At 43.9% G+C, this 20,723-nt stretch overlaps 1 protein-coding gene across 3 annotated transcripts in view; it reads left to right on the forward strand.

The window, feature by feature from the left end:
* The window catches only part of SLC25A42 (solute carrier family 25 member 42), a 79,289-nt gene that overhangs the window by 11,541 nt on the left and 47,025 nt on the right, over positions 1-20,723 (forward strand). For 2 of the 3 annotated variants that reach the window (XM_033956371.1, XM_033956372.1), the window contains exons 2-3: positions 8,047-8,170; positions 17,462-17,573. In XM_033956371.1, the coding sequence (XP_033812262.1) occupies positions 8,084-8,170; positions 17,462-17,573 (199 nt within the window). In that variant the 5' untranslated portion in view covers positions 8,047-8,083. Of the gene's footprint in view, positions 1-353; positions 373-8,046; positions 8,171-17,461; positions 17,574-20,723 lie in introns of those variants that run through there. The other variant, XM_033956373.1, reaches the window with a different exon arrangement.

A 20,723-nucleotide genomic window follows, 5' to 3' on the forward strand; every position in this document is an offset into this window, starting at 1 on the left:
TCTCTCCTTCCCTCTGTTGCTGACTTGAAGGGAGGTTAGCTGTGGCATCCTTAAATATAGAGGGTGACCCTGATCTGCTATTCAAAAGCACGTGCCAAATTTGTTGTCATGAGATGGTATTTGGGTTAAAGGCCAGCATGGATTTGTGTGTTTTTTTTTCCCCTAGCTGGTTTTTTTTTTTTTTTTTGAGGCTTTGGCTGCCTTAGGCGTGACAGGATCTTTATCACTCTCATTCCATCAGGCCTTGTGACACATGTTCAGATGTAGATTACTATGGTCAGCTTGCTCCTGATTCTGTGACACATTCCTTGAAAACAGTTGTGTTTTTTTAAAATGTTTACTGAAAGCTTCTATATTGCTACCAGTGACTGGGTGAGTCAATTCAGATCAGTTAATATGAGCTTCTGCAAAGGTGTTAACAATACAGCACTCGCTTTTGGTTTTGGTGTATTTCGGCATCGTGGTGTGGTGCATTTACATATCTTTTGCATATCTACTGTATGTGCTGAGTGTTATAATCAGAGTTTGTAGCAGGGAAACAAACTGTAACTTTTTGCCATCGGGCATTTACTTGTGGCTAGCAGTCTCTGCCAGGATGGTATATAACATATCAAAAAGTAAGGTCTCATTATTCAAAGGATTTATGATCCTCATTTTTAAGGTTTAGGCTCATAAATTGGCCTCTCTAATAATTTACTACGCTGAGTGCATACGTTTTTACTCAAAATTTCATTAAATTCTTAGGAATATAGAAAATGGACCAACAGGCTGGATTTAAGATGAAAGAGAAAAAGGAGCTTAATGCTAACTTCCAGCTTTAGATGCATAAATGAATGACAAGCCTAAATTAAGATTAATTTTCAACTCAAAAAATTAGGCTGAAAATTGGGCCTAAAGTTAGGAGCTCACCTTTTTTGAATATTAGGCTCGGAGTGTTTCCCCTAGTAGTCATGGAGAAGATAAACTTATAAAGTAATTTTTCATACCTTTTGTGATCTGTTAAAAAAAAAATTGGCTGTCAGAAAAACATGCCATGACATGGTGGCTCATACCTTGCCAGAAGGCAGGTACAGAGATAGTATTTAGGCAGAGCATGGGCAGAATGTGCAAGTGTACACACAGATCACAAAACGTGCTTTTCAACGTGTATATGTGAATATAGGTGTGGACACTTATGCTTACTTGAGAACAGATGCAGCTGTCATGCATCTGCAAAGTAGGCACAATTTCTGCTGCATCTTAGTATTTTATAGACAGACACATGACACTTACCGTATACAGGCAGTCCCCAGGTTAGAACGAGTTACGTTTTTAAAGCTGTTCTTAAGTCGAATTTGTATGTAACTCAGAATTTGTAGATTTTAAGATTCTTGCTGCTTACCTTGCTATCCCTTGGTATCTGCCACATGAGAGCCACGATCAAAAACGGCAACCATGAGTTCCCAAGGCAGAAGTGTAGGAAGCTTGCTTCTGCCCCGCTTCACCGCTAGACGACCAGGGCTTTAAAGGTAAGGTCTAGAGCAGGGGACTCAAAGTCCCTTATTGAGGGCCGCAATCCAGTCGGGTTTTCAGGATTTCCCCAATGAATATGCATGAGATCTATGTGCATGCACTGCTTTCAATGAATATTCATTGGGAAAATCCTGAAACTCCGAGTGGATTGCGGCCCTCAAGGAGGGACTTTGAGATCCCTGGTCTAGAGGGGTCGGAGTGTTTTAGAGTTGGCCGGGATAGGACGTGGTAAGGATCGCTCTGTCCTGGCTCACCACTGGACCACCAGGTCTTTAGGTGAGCCCGTGGTAGACCTGCAATAGGTCCAGGCAGGGAGCAGAGGATGGTGCAGACTAGACTCAAATATAAACACCCATTTAAAAAATCTGTTTATATTTTAAGAATAAACGGTTTGTGTCTTTTAAGAGGAAATGTAAGCACTATTTTATAATCTGGCTCCCTTATGAAGTCACCCTCTGAATGGGAATGAATGCATAATGAGTCAGGCTCTTCAATGACCCATTAATGTCAGAACCAGACATGCTCAAATCTAGACTAATTTTTTTTTTTTTTTAATTATAAATCAGATGTTCTATCAATGGCTACATCACTGAATTTGTTAAAGATACTTAGGCCCTCTTTTACTAAGCCACAGTAGAGGTGTCTACTGCTAAATGCTCAGACGCTGCCCTGAAGCTCATAGAATTCCTATGAGCGTTGGAGCATTAAGCACTCTGGGCTGCGGTAGAAACCTCTAGCATGGCTTAGTAATAAAAAAAAAAAAAGGGGGGGGGGAATAATATATATAACTTACTAATTTTTATAAGTTGGACAGACCTTTTACAGATTTAATGTGTTTTGTATTTGTGAATGATAAATAGAAGTTACAGGATCAGGGATTATTAATAATGTAACTCATCACGTGTGTAGTTTTCAATCTCTGCTATCACCATTCTTGCACAACCCCTTTCCTCCCCTCCATGTTGACTTACTGGGAACATTTTATCAAGAACCAATGTTAGTTTCTGGATAAGAAATCTCAGCACACCAATGGACACGTCTCAAAATGACTTCAGGCCCAAGTATTTTAAACTAGCTCCGGTGATCTGCTTCTTTTTGCTATTTTGTCTGTCATTTTCATCTGTTTACTGCACAGAGCCTATTTTGTGTGCAACAGGATAATCTGGAAGACTGACTGCTGATACACTGGCAAAGTAATACCCAAACAGCCTCTTAAAGCTATGAAAAATTCACATAAGTCACAGACCTGTAATTTGTTCCTGATCCTGTGTAATTCACCTGGAAATGCCCAGATTGCCTCTTTTGTAATCTGCATAGAACTGAAAAGTTAAGGCAGAATAAAGTCACTAATGTAATTAGTTACAGTTCATTTTAAATTTTTAATTGTGCAGCCAGTTGGAGGGGGGCACACACTTCTCCCTTCTACCCCCCTCACATTAAGTATCATACCTTTGCTGGAGGGGATGCTGAAGCCCTACCAGTTGAGGAAATCCACTGTCAAAGCTGTCCCCTTGTACTGTCTCGGGTGCAAGGTTCGAAGTAGCATGCCTCCAGTCACCAATGCTGGCACTCCTGAGCATGCTCGGCTCATGCATGAACTGAGTGTGCTTGGGAGTGCCAGTGACAGCCATACTGAAAAGTTGCAGCCATGGGGTGGGGGCTGCTGGACCTGTGAAAGGGGGCTGCTCGACCCATTGGGAGGGGGTGCTAACTGGCTCCAGAGCTGGAGCTGAAGGAAAGGGAGAGAGGTGCTAGATCTGGTCTGGGGATTAGGGGGGAAGGGAGAGAGCTGCTGGACATATGGAGTAGGGAATTGTGTTGGAAGGAATGGGGAGAGGTGCTGGACTCACACGGGGTGGGGATGGGGGCTGATACTGGAGGGAAGGAGGTATTGCAACAGACTGAAGGTCCATCAAGCCCAGTATCCCGTTTCCTACAGTGGCCATCCCAGGTTCCAAGTACCTAGCTAGATCCCAAGTAGTAAAACAGATTCTATGCTGCTTATCCTAGGAATAAGCAGTGGATGTCCCCAAGCCATCTCAATAATGGCCTATGGACTTCTCTTTTAGGAAATTATCCAAACCTTTTTTTTTAACCCCACCAAGCTAACTGATTTCACCACATTCTCCAGCAACGAATTCCAGAGTTTAATTACATGTTGTGTGAAGAAATATTTTGTCCAATTTGTTTTAAATCCACTACTTAGTAGCTTCATCGCATGTCCTCTAGTCCAGCATTTCTCAACTTCTTCAAGCCAAGTATCCCCTAAGCCTAACACATACCAACTGAGTACCCCAGCCCCGACCCCACCCCATAATAATAGTACTAATTGTAACGCAATTTCTTCCATCCATTTTTCATATACATACAATATAATCTTATTAATACATAAAGGTAGCCACAAAATAAAAAAAAGCACACTGTACGCAGAGAAAATGTTAATTATCGAAACATTCTCATTCCAACAGACAATCAAGTGGCTATGCTTTATGTAAACAAGCAGGGGAGCTCAGGATCCCTCCAACTCTGCAGGAAAGCTTACCGTCTAGGGAACTACGCTCTTTCTCTTCAAGTGGACCTTCATGCAGTGTATATTCCAGGGGAACACAATGTCCTGGCAGACTCCTTGAGCAGGAAACTCGAGCCTCACGAGTAGACCCTAAATCCTACAGTGTTACACAACATTTTCCAACAGTGGGGGACTCCCTGGGGGATCTTTTTACTTCTCAGATCAATGCTTAATGCAGCCTGTTTTGCTCCCTATGTCAAGCTCCACGAGCACAGTAACAGTTACATAGTAGATGACGGCAGATAAAGACCCGAATGGTCCATCCAGTCTGCCCATGGAATCGAGGGTGAAATACTCATGTGGATTAAAAACTTTGGCGGATAGGAAACAGAGAGTGGGGGTAAATGGACAATACTCAGACTGGAAAAGCATCACGAGTGGAGTGCCGCAGGGTTCGGTGCTTTGACCCGTGCTCTTCAATATATTTATAAACGACCTGGAAATTGGTACGATGAGTGAGGTGATTAAATTTGCAGACGATACGAAGTTATTCAGAGTAGTGAAGACACAGAAGGATTGCGAAGTCCTGCAACGTGACATAAACACGCTCGAGAAATGAGCTGCGACATGGCAAATGACGTTTAACGTGGATAAGTGTAAGGTGATGCATGTCGGTAACAATACAGGATGTCCAGTGCAGTACTCGGAGAGACCCCCCAGGAAAGAGACTTGGGAGAACTGGTGACAAGTCAATGAAGCCGTCCACGCAATGCATGGTAGCGGTGAAAAGAGTGAACAGAATGCTAGGAATTATTAAGAAGGGATCACAAACAGATCGGAGAAGGTTATCATGCCGCTGTACCGGGCCATGGTAAACCCCCACCTGGAATACTGCATCCAGCACTGGTCGCCGTACATGAAGGACACAGTACTACTCGAAAGGGTCCATAGAAGAGTGACTAAAATGGTTAAAGGGCTGGAGGAGTTGCTTTACAGTGAGAGATTAGAGAAACTGAGTCTCTTCTCCCTTGAAAAGAGGAGACTGAGGGGACATGATCGAAACGTTCAAGATAATGAAGGGAATAGACTTAGTAGATAAAGACAGGTTGTTCACCCTCTCCAAGGTAGAGAGAACGAGAGAGCACTCTCTAAAGTTAAAAGGGGATAGATTCCGTACAAACGTAAGGAAGTTCTTCAGCCAGAGTGATAGAAAACTGGAACGCTCTTTCGGAGGCTGTTATAGGAGAAAACATCCTCCAGGGATTCAAGACAAAGTTAGACAAGTTCCTGCTGAACATGAACGTACGCAGGTAAGGCTAGATTCAGGGTACTGATCTTTGATGTAAGGGCCGCCGCGTGAGCGGACTGCTGGGCACGATGGCCCACTGGTCTGACCCAGCAGTGGCAATTCTTATGTTGTTATGTTATGTTCTTAATTTAAATTTTTTTCTTCTTCTTAGCTATTTCTAGGCAAGAATCCAAAGAGATGCGTATTCTATTCATTGGGGGCACAATCTTCTCTATGCTTTCCCACCGTTTTCTCTCATTTCCAGGATTCTTCAGAAAGTTACCGCAGACAAGAGGCAACTCATACTCATTGCACCCCGGTGGCCCAGACAGATATGATATCCACTGCTCATGGTTCTTCTGGATGCTCCGCCAATTCCATTAGGGGACCATCCTTCTCACTTAACAGAACGGCCAAGTACTGCAGCCCAATCTCTGCATCCCAATCTCTGCAGTCTCAGTCTCACAGCTTGGAAATTGAGAGTTCACACCTAACCAGGCTTCCTCTCTCTCAATCAGTAAAGTCAGTTCTGCTTCCAGTGAGATAGCCTTCCACTAGAAAATCTTATCAGGCTAAATGGAGGCATTTTTCCCTATGGGCGTATGCGTGAAGTCAAGATCCTTTTCATTGCCACTGGATTATATCTTCACATATCTTCTACACTTGTCAGACTCTGGCCTAAAGACAAACTCTAAGATTTAATTTGTCAGTCATTTCAGCGTACCACTCATTGGTGCATATTATATACCAGTTTCACACCACCCTCTCATTTCTCGCTTTATGAGAGGTCTTACTAATCTTAGACCTCCACTGAGAGACCCTCCTCCATCCTGGGACCTCAATGTAGTCTTTGAACAATTGATGAAAGACCCTTTTGAGCCGCTGGGATCTGCATCTCGCCTTTCTTTCCTGCAAAACAGCTTTTCTTGCAGCGCTTACATCAGCTAAGAAAGTTGGTGAGCTTCAAGCTTTAGTCCTTATTTATTATTTTTTTTCCAAATAAAGTGCAATTACAGACTCATCATAAATCTCTTGCCAAGGTGGTTTCGGAATTCTACCTTAATTAAACCATCACTTTGCCTTCGTTCTTTCCACCTCCTCACTTCTCTGCAGCAGAAGAGTCCCTTCATACATTAGATTGCAGAAGAGCACTTCTTTTTTTTTTTTTTTTAATCTCAAGGAGGCTTCTCAATTCTGCAAATCCATCCAACTATTCATTTCTTACAATCCAGCTACCCCCCGTGGCCAACCAGCAACTAAAAGAGCTATATTATCATGGATTGCATGCAGCATCCACTTTTGTTGCACAAGAGCTCATATATGTTTATTAAAAGTTTTAACTGCACTTTGGTTTGCCAACAGCACGGTGCTCAATTGGGGCACATCAACTATGAGCTACAGTTTTTTCAATAGCAAACTTGAAATCAATTCCAATTCAGGAGGATATCTGCTGAGCATACGTTTACAAAGCACTATTGTGTAGACCTTTTTAGCTCTGGCACCCTAAATGGAGCAAATGTTTTTCGTGGCACATTATAATTGAAATTATAAAATTGCAAAACCAACACAAATTTAAATTTGAGAGTTATTTATTTAAAGTTCTTTAACCTATGTGTGGGTAATTGTAACAATGGTGAAGCACAAGTAGATAGAATAGAATTGCTAATCAATGTGATGGATGTGCTTGTTTTTGACTGCAAATTAACTCAAAATGTGGCTTGATAGTTGACGAGCAAACCTGCATTTCATCATCCATCTGCAGTTTATTTATTTTTTTTAATTTCTGTCAGAGCTGAAAATCCAAGTTCACAAAGGCAGAAAGATCTAAAAACTAACAAAGCCTTGATTGCTTTGCTGCTCAAGTTAGAATAACTACTGCATAAAAAAATAAAATTACTTGACATTGTTTTCAAGGACCAATCAAGTCAAAGAATGATTCTTGTCTGGGCAGTTGTATCCTTACGCACATAGACACTCATAACATTGACAGACGCTTGATTACATGACGTACGTGTCATCTATTCTAGTGTATACTTATGAACGGCATTTCTAAAACCAAAATTCTGGAATCTCTCATGGCACATGCGGAATCTCTTTGGGGCACACCACTGTGCCTTGGTGCACAGTTTGAGAGACACTAGTTTACACCAAAGCTTTAGCACAAGATGTTCGTTTTGGACAATCAGTCTTATGTAATTTATTTGCATTGTAATTTATATATATTTTTTTCAGCTTGGGACTTGCCAACAAGTGTGCCTGAATATCGCTTGCTTGTCTTCGGAGAAAGCAAAGTTGCTTACCTGTAACAGGTGTTCTCCGTAGACAGTAGGGGAATGTAGCCACACTTGCTCGCCCACCATGCTCTCATCTCGACTTGTTATATTGCTAGAGACAAAACTGACAGGATGATGGGTTCCACGTGTAGAGCATCTTGTACATGCTCAGGAAGCCAAAAGCTTACTATAGCTAGAGGAGAGCACAGACACACAAGTTCAGTCAGAGGACTTCGCCAACAAGTGTAGCTGCATTCCCCTGCTGTTTACGAAGAACACCTGTTACAGGTAAGCAACTTTGCTTTCAGCCTTATGCACTGCACTGTTGTCTTTTTATGCCTTATAAGATAACATGGAATGCCAGTATCTATTCAGAGCATATCTGTTTACCATCTTGTGCCATCCTTTAATTTTATAAGCTGTGTAGTAATTCTTTTTCTGTGTTTTTGGTTTATTTTTTATAGGAATCTTGTCTTTTCTGCCCAATTCAGCAAGTCTGGTATGGGTAATGGTATAAAAGAAAATCAAGTGGGTTTAAAACAGAATGAGCCTCAGTCCCTCGTACCCTCTGCCACAGTGCAGACTGAGGTAAGTGGCATGGAGCTCCAAACAGTACTTGTCTACTGGTATTCCCTCTCCCATACTTCCAACCTTTTGTTCAAAATCTTAAGAGTACACACTGGAGTGGGAGTTTTTGCCAGATAATAGCTTTGCTGATATATTAATGCCTCATAGCTTTGCTGATATATTAATGCCTCTAAGTTTCTGGCTCTAACTCAGTGTATCACAAATTGTGTGGGCTGAGGTGCTCTTTGCTCAAACAGCCCGGTCCAGGGCTGGTGATCTCCATCTAAAAGAAAGTGGTTGGCCAGTCACTTGGAGCTTCAGATGTTTTGGCTAGCCTTAACATAGTAACATAGTGAGCAAGGGACATCGATGCCTTTGTGAAAGCTTCAGGTTTGAAAATAATAATACATGCAAAATGACACCAGCGCAAGGTTTCAAAAATTATAACCAAGATTTATTGAATTATTGTTTCTATTTTCCATTATGAGATCAAAAGCGTCAACATAATTGCTTAACAGTTGCGCTAATGGGAGATCGTCATAGTGGCCAAATGCTGGCCTTCTCATAACGGTCTCGGTCTCATATCTCATTTCATTCTATTATATAACTTTTAGCTCCGTGATGCACCCTAATGTATATTTTCTGTAAACCGCTTAGAACCTAACGGATTAGCGGTATATAAGAAATAAATTACATTACATTACATTACATCATCAGTATAACAACCAATAACAATTCACCAAAGAGGTGGTCTTAAAAGTTTAGACAAAGGAAACATTCCTCCATGTTTCCAAGTTAGGCAGTTTTAGAAACTTACTTTTGATTTCTAAAGTACCGTATTTGCCGGCGTATAGGACGACTGGGCGTATAAGACGACCCCCCAACTTTTAGTTAAAAAATAGAGTTTTGTGTTATACTCGCCGTATAAGACGACCCCTTCTTCCTTCTCCACCCCTTTGTATTCCCCCATGTGCTTTCAGCGTTCTTCTCCCTCCTCTGTCTTCAAGTGCTTTCAGAGTCCTTCCCCCCCTTCTCTACCGCCCCGGGTGCAGCACAGCCAGCCAGGTCCCCTTACTTTTGTGGCACTTCCCCGACCGACCGACAACAGCCCGGGTCCGACAAACTTCCCTGCCCTTAACCGCGAATCTAAATTACCTTCTTACAGCTGCTGTAAGAAGGTAATTTAGATTCGCGGCTACAGGGCAGGGAGGATTGTCGGACCCGGGCTGTTATCGGTCGGTCGGGGAAGTGCCACAAAAGTAAGGGGACCTGGCCGGCTGTGCTGCAACCGGGGCGGGGCGGCCGCCCCTCTCTCTTGGTACTCTCTCTCTCCTTACCTGCCATGCCTGCAGCAGAGCCGAACGGAAGTCTTCCCGACGTCAGCGCTGATGTCGGAGGGAGGGAGGGCTTTGTTTAAGCTTTGTTTAAGCCCTCCCTCCCCTCCGACGTCAGCGCTGACGTCGGGAAGACTTCCGTTCGGCTCTGTGCTGCAAGCAGAGAAGGTAGGGAGAAGAAGAGCCGCGCGACTGAGTACATCCAGCCCCGCAAGTAAGGGCATGTAAACTGTACCCGGCGTATAAGACGACCCCCGACTTTGGGGAGGATTTTAAGGTACTAAAAAGTCGTCTTATACGCCGGCAAATACGGTAACATTATAACATTATGCAAGAGAATCTACAATTATTAACATGGTGCTGAAAAGTCCTCAACCTCCCCGTAAATTGACAGGTTCAGCCTTACACAGTAACTTTAGTCTGGAGGAGGAAAAGCTGACAGCTTCATGTTACACTGACACAGTGCTAAGCGTGGGCTTCCAATGCCCCCCTTCCTATGCTTAAGATTGAAGCAACAGTCTCTGACTCTAATTATTTCCAGATGTTGTGCTCAGGATTTTTCCTTAGAGTTATTTTTATAAACCATTTATATCACCACATATCACATTCAGGGGCCCCAAACATTCATAATTTCATTCATGTCTTGGCCATTCATACTTCATGCATTTTATATCTTAGTTTAGAACACATTATTTTCCTAGCCAGTCTACAGCACATGTGGTATTAATTAACACCACGATGCTGAGAACAAAGACCTGGACACACAAAATGGATTCCAAGAACCCAAGATGGATTCCAAAAGACAGAAAATATGGCAAAGACAGAGAACTCAAAATGAATTCCTTTGGTTTCCTTTCTGATCTGACCCAACAGCAAAATACACAAGAAAAACACCATTCTTTCCCTTATTTTAATCTTTAGTGTGTTTTCTCTTCTGGCCTTAGGTACATTATATTTAGATGTTTTATTCACCTGTTTTTCGTACGCTTCTATTTGGGCGCGGTCCTTAACTGACACATAATTATCTAACTAGAATTACCCAGAATCATACGAAAAACAGGCGCTTTTGTAGAAAAACTCCACAAAAAATACTGCACTATCATGGTCTGACATCCATTCCCATTACCGTCCCATAAACACCACCCCCTGCTGGCCACGAGCCACTACTCCTCACATAGTAGATGACAGATAAAGACCCGAATGGTCCATCCAGTCTGCCTAACCTGATTCAATTTAAATTTTTTCTTCTTAGCTATTTCTAGGCAAGAATCCAAAGCTTTACCCGGTACTGTGCTTGGGTTCCAACTGCCGAAATCTCTGTTAAGACTTACTCCAGCCCATCTACACCCTCCCAGCCATTGAAGCCCTCCCCAGCCCATCCTCCACCAAACGGCCATATACAGACACAGACCGTGCAAGTCTGCCCAGTACTGGCCTTAGTTCAATATTTAATATTATTTTCTGATTCTAAATCCTCTGTGTTCATCCTACGCTTCTTTGAACTCAGTCACAGTTTTATTCTCCACCACATCTCTCGGGAGCGGATTCCAGGCATCCACTACCCTCTCCGTAAAGTAGAATTTCCTAACATTGCCCCTGAATCTACCACCCCCCAACCTCAAATTATGTCCTCTGGTTTTTACCATTTTCCTTTCTCTGGAAAAGATTTTGTTCTACGTTAATACCCTTCAAGTATTTGAACGTCTGAATCATACCTCCCCTGTCTCTCCTTTCCTCTAGGGTATACATATTCAGGGCTTCCAGTCTCTCCTCATACGTCTTCTGGCGCAAGCCTCCTATCATTTTCGTCGCCCTCCTCTGGACCGCCTCAAGTCTTCTTACATCCTTCGCCAGATACGGTCTCCAAAACTGAACACAATACTCCAAGTGGGGCCTTACCAATGACCTGTACAGGGGCATCAACACCTTCGTCCTTCTACTGACTACGCCTCTCTTTATACAGCCCAGCATCCTTCTGGCAGCAGCCACTGCCTTGTCACACTGTTTTTTCACCTTTAGATCTTTGGACACTATCACTCCAAGGTTCCTCTCCCGGTCCGTGCATATCAGCTTCTCTCCTCCCAGCATATACAGTTCCTTCCTATTATTAATCCCCAAATGCATTACTCTGCATTTCTTTGCATTGAATTTTAGTTGCCAGGCATTAGACTCTAACTTTTGCAGATCCTTTTTCATATTTTCCATTCCCTCTTCGGTGTCTACTCTGTTACAAATATTGGTATCATCTGCAAAAAGGCACACTTTTCCTTCTAACCCTTCAGCAATGTCACTCACAAACATATTGAACAGGATTGGCCCCAGCACCGAACCCTGAGGGACTCCACTACTCACCTTTCCTTCCTTCGAGCGACTTCCTTTAACCACCCTCTGGCGTCTGTCCGACAGCCAGTTTCTGACCCAGTTCACCACTTTGGGTCCTAACTTCAGCCCTTCAAGTTTGTTCAACAGCCTCCTATGAGGAACTGTATCAAAGGCTTTGCTGAAATCCAAGTAAATTACATTTAGCATATGTCCTCGATCCAGCTCTCTGGTCACCCAATCAAAAAATTCAATCAGGTTCATTTGGCATGATTTACCTTTTGTAAAGCCATGTTGCCTCGGATCCTGTAACTCATTAGATTCAATGAAGTACACTATCCTTTCTTTCAGCAACACTTCCATTATTTTTCCAACAACTGAAGTGAGGCTCACCGGCCTGTAGTTTCCTGCTTCATCCCTGTGACCACTTTTACGAATAGGGACCACATCCGCTCTCCTCCAATCCCCAGGAATCACTCCCGTCTCCAGAGATTTGTTGAACAAGTCTTTAATAGGACTCGCCAGAACCTCTCTTAGCTCCCTTAGTATCCTGGGATGGATCCTGTCAGGTCCCATCGCTTTGTCCACCTTCAGTTTTTCAAGTTGCTCATAAACACCCACCTCCATGAACGGCGCAGAATCTACTCCATTTTCTCGTGTAACTTTGCCAGACAATCTCGGTCCTTCTCCAGGATTTTCTTCTGTGAACACAGAACAGAAGTATTTGTTTAGCACATTCGCTTTCTCCTCATCACTCCACATATTGGTTCCCAGCATGTTTTAGCCTAGCAATTCCATTTTTCATCTTCCTCCTTTCACTAATATATCAGAGAAAATTTTTGTCTCCCATTTTTACATTTTTAGCCATTTGTTCTTCCGCCTGTGCTTTCGCCAGACATATCTCTCTCATGGCTTCTTTCATTTTCACCCTGTAGTCCTTTCTGCTCTCCACTTCTTGGGTTTTTTTATATTTCACGAACGCCAACTCTTTCGCCTTTATTTTCTCAGCCACTAGGTTGGAGAAACATATCGGCTTCCTTTTTCTCTTGTTTTTATTGATTTTCTTCACATAAAGGTCTGTAGCCATTTTTATCGCTCCTTTCAGCTTAGACCACTGTCTTAACACTTCTCTTATGTCCTCCCATCCTAACAGCTCTTTCTTCAGGTACTCTCCCATTGCATTAAAGTCCGTACGTTTGAAATCTAGGACTTTAAGTATCGTGCAGCCACTCTCCACTTTAGCCGTTAAATCAAACCAAACCCTTTGATGATCGCTACTTCCCAGGTGAGCACCCACTCGAACATTAGAGATACTCTCTCCATTTGTGAGGACCAGATCCAATATCGCTTTTTCCCTTGTGGGTTGCATCACCATTTGTCTGAGCAGAGCCTCTTGAAAGGCATCCACAATCTCCCTACTTCTTTCCGATTCCGCAGACGGAACATTCCAGTCCGCATCTGTCAGGTTGAAATCTCCCAACAGCAGAATCTCCTCTTTCCTTCCAAACTTACCTCCTCTTTCCTTCCAAACTTTTGGATATCCACAATCAGATCCTTATCAATTTTCTGCGATTGAGTCGGAGGTCTGTAGACTACACCCATGTAGATAGAAGTTCCATCTTCTCTTTTCAGAGCGATCCATATCGCTTCTTCCTCTCCCCAGGTCCCTTGCATTTCAGTCGCTTGGATATTGATCTTTACATAGAGAGCTACTCCTCCACCTTTTTGACCATCTCTGTCCTTCCTAAAAAGATTATATCCCGATATGATTGCATCCCATCCATGTGATTCACTGAACCATGTCTCTGTGATAGCGACAATATCTAGATCTGCCTCCAACATCAGGGCTTGCAGATCATGAACGTTGTTGCTTAGACTGCAAGCATTTGTGGTCATCGCTTTCCAGTTATTTTTCAGCGATAATCTCCTTTTTCGTATGGATTTTTGTTTCGTTTCACTTTCCGTTGCAATACTAAGAAATGAGTTGCTGATATTATTTATGTTGCAGTCTTTACTACTATCACATCTTTTCTTTTTGCCGGGGGTGGTCTCTATAATTGTCCTTCGTACATACACCACCCCCACATTCTAGTTTAAATGTCTAGAAAAATATTGTCTAAATTTCTCTGCAAGGTTTCTTTTTCCTGCTGTAGTAATAAGTAGCCCATCAGTGCAATATAGCTTCTTGTCCTTCCATGTATTTCCCCATCCTCCTATGTACCTGAAGCCTTCTTGATGATACCAGGCTTTGAGCCATCTATTAAAGTCCTCTGTGTTTTTCACTCTTTGCTCTCCCTTTCCACATGCAGGCAGTATTTCAGAAAAATCTAAAGTCTTTACAAAAGGTTTCACGTCTCACCAAGCTCCCGAAAAGCTTTCTGTGCTGCAAGTATGGAGTTGTTGGCCAGGTCATTTGTTCCTAGATAGATAACAACATTAGTGTTAAAATCCTTAGTTTCTTCCTTAATTATAATCTGTATTTGCCTGGAACTCCTGGTAGCTGAGGATCCTGGAAGACATTTCACTATTTTGGTCTCCTCGCCTTGTGTTCCAAGGTTAATGCCTCTGATGATGGAATCCCCCAACAGTAATAGTTTTTTGTTTTTGGCTTTTTTATTTGTGCTTAGGGTGCGCTTGTACTCTTGAGTTACCTTCATTGGTTCAAGTCCCACCTCCCTTCTGTTTTCTTGAGTATCGCAGTGCACTAGTGGAGCGAAGGAATTCTGTAGAGGTAATATTTGTGAAGGTGGATGTTTCTGTGTTACATGTCGCAGTCTTCCTGAGCCTACTGTGACCCATTTATTCCTGGGCTGTTTTATTCTTTGAGGTAGAGGTGGTAAGTTGGTATGATTTTGTGGAGTGATGGAAGCTGCTTTAATTGTATTCAATTCCTGTTTAAGTTTGCAGAGCTCCTCCTTAATACTAGCAAGTTGAAGACAGATGGGGCAAGTCTTAAGCCTCCAAATAGTATGTCTTGGAATTAAAGCACCAAAGGCTTGGAGATGTTATCAATCTTGGTGCGTCCAGAAAAATGAGAATCTGTCCTTACCTTCAATACCTCTGATTCTGACGTTCCTTCAGGATGGGCTGGAAAAGGGTCTGTCCATTAGTTCTCTGAGGTTCAGATTGCTGGTCTTTCTTGTCTTGGTCCTAAGCCTCTGAGAAGCTCTTAGGCTGCAGATGTTGTCAGGTTTCTTAGGGGCGCATCAAGACTTCAGCCTCTGCTGTGGTTACCCTGTCTGACTTGGAATCTCAATCTAGTTTATTCACCCTATGAGCTTCTGGAGCAGGCATCCTTAATGGACCTCACTGCTAAGACTGCTTTCTTGGTGGCCATAACCTCAGCCCTTAGAGTTTGTTTCAGACTTTATCCTGCAGGGATCCTTTTCTTTGGATTACGGATTCCTGCATGTTCTGTGCACTGTTCCCACCTTCCTTATGAAGGTGGTCGCTAGTTTCCATATTAATCAGGAGGTCCAGCTGCCTACCTTTATTCCCTCACGATTGAAAGAGCAGGACCGAGTGTCGAGGTTGCTGGATATACGCAGACTTTTGTTGCAGTACTTGGAGGTCACAAATGAGTTTTGGGTATTTGACCATCTGTTCGTTCTGGTGGGTTGTGCCAGTAAGGGCAAGCTGGCTTCAAAAGCCATCATTTCAAGATAGATCTGTATGGCTATTTCGCCACCATAAAGAAGCTCTTTCTGTGAGGACTCATTGCACTAGAGGCATTTCTTCCTCTTGGGTAAAGTTGTCTGCGATCTCTTTGGAGAAGACTTGCATGTCTTCTACCTGGTCCTCCTTTCATACTTTTACCAAGTTTTACAGGTTCAATGTGGTGGCCAAGTAAGATGCTGCTTTTGGTTCCTCTGTTTTGGCAGCAGGCTCATCAGTCCCACCCTGACTCTACATCATAGAAACATAGGCCATATGACCTTTTATCAACTGTAATTTTCACTCCATAAGATGCACTTTTTCCACCCCCAAAAAGGAGGTAGAAATAAGGGTACATCTTATGGAGCGAATACCCCCTGTAGGCAGCCCCTCCGGTACCTTTTTTTTTTTTTAAATTAATTAATTTATTATTTTCAACTTAAATTTCAAGTATTACACTTGTACAGAAAGCAAGAATAGGATAGATATCAAATACAAAGCAATATAAATCTTAAATTAAACAAATATACTATTTATGCTCAAGTCCACAATTAGGATCCAAGAATTATTTGCCTGATAAAGAACAAAATCAACAACTAAAAGAAAAACCTTCAGATCAAGAACTTCTAAATATATCACAGATCTTAGAAACATCTGAGAAGGATTTAGCGTCACCAGCCACCATGATTATTACTTTAGCTTTGCCAATTGATAAAACATGGTTGTTAAAACTTTTCTTTAAAAATAGACAAAAAAGCTTTCTTGGTTATAAAATACAAAAGTTCCCAGATTTGGCACGGGAGACACAAAGGCGCCGCCGTGAATTTCTTCTTTTGAAACCTGAGGTTTTATCTTTGGGGGCAACCTTTTATTTGAGACATCCGTGTAAATGTATTGTATATCACCGTACTCTTAAATATGTGTTTTTTGAACCATCACAATTGACAAATTTCGTGGCTATGTCTCGCCTGAATGTTAACAATCTTTGAGCCCTATATTTAGGATATTGTGACCCTATCTCAGTGCTATAGTTCTCAGTTTCTTTTATAATTTTCTTTTTAGATAATTTCGCCAATTTTCTATAAACCTTTTTTTTTTAAAGGCCCCTTTCTGCGCTCCTGCCTGTTTCCCTCGCCGAACAGCTCTTCAGTTCGGGCAGAGCAGCGCAGAAGGCAGGTGTATGCTGTCTTGTGTTCCTGCCTGGTCCGGCGCCGCTTCCTGATTGGCTGCAGTCAGTCAGTTCTATGCTACCTATGGATTTTTCGCTCTTTAAGACCTACCACTAGACCACCAGAGGGAGTACAGGGCAGGGCGGTGGGAATTTTTGTCTTGGGTTTTCCTCCTCTATAGGTGGGTGTGTCTTATGGTCGGGTGCGTCTTATAGAGCGAAAAATACGGTACCTTCATTTTTATATCTAGTCTGCCTATGCCATCTACTGTCCCTTCTTCTCTCTTCTTGTTTCAACCTTTATTGAACTCACTTTTTCCACCACCTCCACCAGAAGACCTTTCTACGCATTTACCACCCTTTCCATTAAAAAGTATTTTCTGAGATTACTTCATAGTCTGTCCTATTTCACCTTCATCCTATGTTGCCTTATTCCAGCGTTTCCTTTCAATTGAAAGAGACTTGCCTCATGCACATTCATGCCATGTAGATCCTAACCCCTTTCTGTGTAACCATAAATAAGCTGGGTGGGAGGGGTAGACAGGAAATATTATTGAAACTAGAGATATTGGAGGGGTTGGGTTAATGGGGGAGGTTTTCATTGTTTGGTCCTTTTCTAATATTTGCTGTAGCCATGTACTAAAGAGTCGCAGTATGTCATGCACAAGGTTTATATTTTTATATTTTGTTAATGGAAAATTGATTGTAGATGATAACTATATTCTCTTGTAGTGCCTTTAATTGTTTTTTGATTTGGAAAGATGTTGCCAACTATCTGGCAAAGAGAGGGGCACTTGAGTAGTTAATGGAGCTAAAAAATTCTTCCTTTGTTTATAGGGAGCCAAGGATTACAAGCAGGTGATCCATTCCTTGGTGTCGGGGGCACTGGCTGGCGCTGTTGCCAAGACAGCTGTGGCTCCTCTGGACAGGACAAAAATCATGTTTCAAGGTAATGTTGTGTGTTAAAGGGGAAGAGAGAGATTTTGGCTAGACCTGACTTTTGAGGCAACCAGCTTGCTTACCCGACTGCATGCTTGTAACATTTACAGCTCAATGAACAACAAACTGAAACCTTGCATTCTCTGTCGCCCTTTCTAGACCAGTCTAGACCTGTGGGTGTGTGTTATCTACTAGTGGATGGAGAAACAAAGTAGTTCCTCATGATTTGCCCTATAAGGGCATTGCAATGCAGGCACAGGTATTCAGTATTTTCTCTCCCCTAATGGATGTCGCACAGTGCAGGTTCTGGGCTGGATTGCCCTGTCTGAGCTCCTAAACCAGTTTTCTGGTCATGTAGAGCTAATCTATTTCAATACTGGGAGGAATTGGGGAGGAAGAGGAAATGGTTGGTTCCGAGTCCCTCCTTTTTTTTTCCAGAATATTTGGAGATAGGGAGGTTAAGAACATAACAATTGCCGCTGCTAGGTCAGACCAGTGGTCCATCGTGCCCAGCAGTCTGCTCTTGCGGCGGCCCTTAGGTCAAAGACCAGTGCCCTAACTGAGACTAGCCTTACCTGCGTACGTTCTGGTTCAGCAGGACCTTATCTAACTTTATCTTGAATCCCTGGAGGGTATTTTCCCCTATAACAGCCTGCAGAAGAGTGTTCTAGTTTTCCACCACTCTCTGGGTGAAAAAGAACTTATCCCAGGACAAGCAGGCAGGTATTCTCACTAATGGGTGACGTGATCCAACGGAGCCCCGATGCGGACGCTTCTTTGAAGAAAACTCGAAGTTTCGAGTTGCCCGCATGCGCGAGTGCCTTCCCGCCCGATGCACCGGGCGTGTCTCCTCAGTTCTTACTTTTCCGCGGAGCCGAGAAGTCCGTCTTTGACTCTCTGCGCAAAGTCCCTTCGCTTGTGCCTTCTAAGTCTGCAGTTTTGATTTTAATTGATCGTAATCACTGATTTTCATCGTGTTTTATTGTTTTTAAAAAAAAATTTCTTCGTACCGTTCGATTGGGCAGGCCACGTGGCCACAGCCCCGCGGCTTCGATCTTGCAGCGGAGCTTTTCCAGCCTATGTCCCGGCCTATCACCGGTTTCAAAAAGTGTGCCAAGTGCCAGTGCGTGATTTCGCTAATGGACCCTCATTGACGCTGTATTCGGTGTCTCGGGCCTGAACATCTTCCGAAATCGTGCCGGCCTTGCTCCACACTCACCGCATGTGCTTTCAAGTGCTGTTGCGTCCTGTGGTAAATCGCTCTTCATGGAGTCCTCGACGGAGCCGTCGACCTCAAAGGGACCCGCACCTTCGACATCATCCGCAGCCCCACAGTCTTCCACCTCTGCGGCGCCGAGTCTCATCAAGCCCGCCTCGTTTGTTCCGGCTCAGACTCCAGCGCCTGCTGCGTTGCCTTCCTCAACCTCCTCAGGTCAGGTAGCCCAGCAGCCCATTCCCCCAGTCGTGTTGAAAGTGCCCAAGGCCTCGAAGTCCAAGCACTCACACGCTACTCCGAAGGAACGCGAGGCCTGCGCAGGTGGTCCCATTTCAGATGTGGATCCATCCTTGCTGGTCTCGTTCCAGGCCATGCTACAGAAGTACTTCATCGAGCTCTTTACCACGATGGGGCCACAGCTTCTATCCCAAATCCAGCCTGGGCACACGAGGCCTCCCGCGAGGTCGAGCTGCCTCCAGTGCCTCAGTGGGGAACACACTCTCAACAGGGAGCAGAGTCTCTGCCAGTGTCCGGTCTGGCAACAATGCATGCATCGCAAGGAGCAGAGTCTTTGCCCATGCCTTTGGAACCGACACACTTGATGCAAGGAGCAGAATCTTTGCGAGTGCCTCCGTTGGAGCCGAATCACTCGATGCAAGGAGCAGAGTCTTTGCGAGTGCCTCCATTGGAACCGATCACCCCGACGGGGTTCGATTCTCTACGACAGCAACCCCTGTTTCGATCGACCGCTTCCAGCCCCATCCACTACCTGGGGGCCTCAACGAAGCCTACCTCGCCCCGTCCATCGAGGCCAACCTCTCGACACCGATCGAGGCATTCCTTGAGGCATTCATCCAGACATGCCTCGCCTCGGCGAAAACAAGCATACCTGGAGTACTCACCTCCACCTATGCCAGAACTCGAGGACACAACGGGATCTTTCTCACCATCTCGATCCCTGTCCCCAGCGGACCCGGAAGCCTCGACCTCATCGAGCCCATCACGGAGCCAGGCAACGGCAGACCAACTGTCCTTCTCCTCATTCCTCCGACAGATGGCTGAGGACATGGGTTCCAAATTCTCAAAGGAATACCTGGAGACTATGCACCTCCCTCAACCACCCGCTGAGTCCCTTAAGCTTCCGTTGCACAAGCTTCTGGACCAGACCTTCGCTCGATGCCTTGAGACACCTTACTCCATCCCTGCTGTCCCGAGTAAACTGGACACCAGGTACCGCACGGTCCATCGTAAAGGGTTCGACAGCTCTCAACTCTCCCACCAGTCCTTGTTGGAGTCATCATTGAAGCGATCCCATCCCTCCCAGGTCTATGCCACCGTCCCGCCTGGCAGAGAAGGGAAAACCATGGACCAATTCGGCAGGAGAGTGTACCAGAACTCCATGATGGCCTCGAGAGTTCTGAACTACAACTTCCACTTCACAACATACTTGGAATTCCTCCTATCGGTATTCCAGAAGTTTATGCCCTACATGGACACGAGGGCACACTTCGAGTTCCAAAAAGCGCTGGCCTCGCTATCCCAGCTCCGGGTACAGTTGATGCAGTCCTCATACGACGCCTTTGAGCTCGCGGCTCGGGCAACAGCGTGCTCAGTTGCCATGCGCCGGCTGGCATGGCTGAGGACCATCAACATGGATCCCAATCTCCTGGACAGGCTCGCAAACGTTCCCTGCGTTGGCACCAACCTTTTCGACGAATCCATCTAGGCGGTGACAAAGAAGCTATCGGTCCACCGACCAAAAACTATTACGAATCCCTTCTATCAAAGAATACTATAATACTCGAAAAATAAATTTTACAGTTGTTGCCCCTACACTATGGAATGCATTACCTCAACAACTTAGAGAAGAACAACATTTAGATAAATTTAAGATCAATTTGAAGACATTTCTATTTCAGGATGCATTTTCTCTATCATAGTCTT

The sequence above is a fragment of the Geotrypetes seraphini genome, chromosome 8 (assembly GCF_902459505.1).
Source record: "Geotrypetes seraphini chromosome 8, aGeoSer1.1, whole genome shotgun sequence".
In the NCBI taxonomy this organism is placed as follows: domain Eukaryota; kingdom Metazoa; phylum Chordata; class Amphibia; order Gymnophiona; family Dermophiidae; genus Geotrypetes; species Geotrypetes seraphini.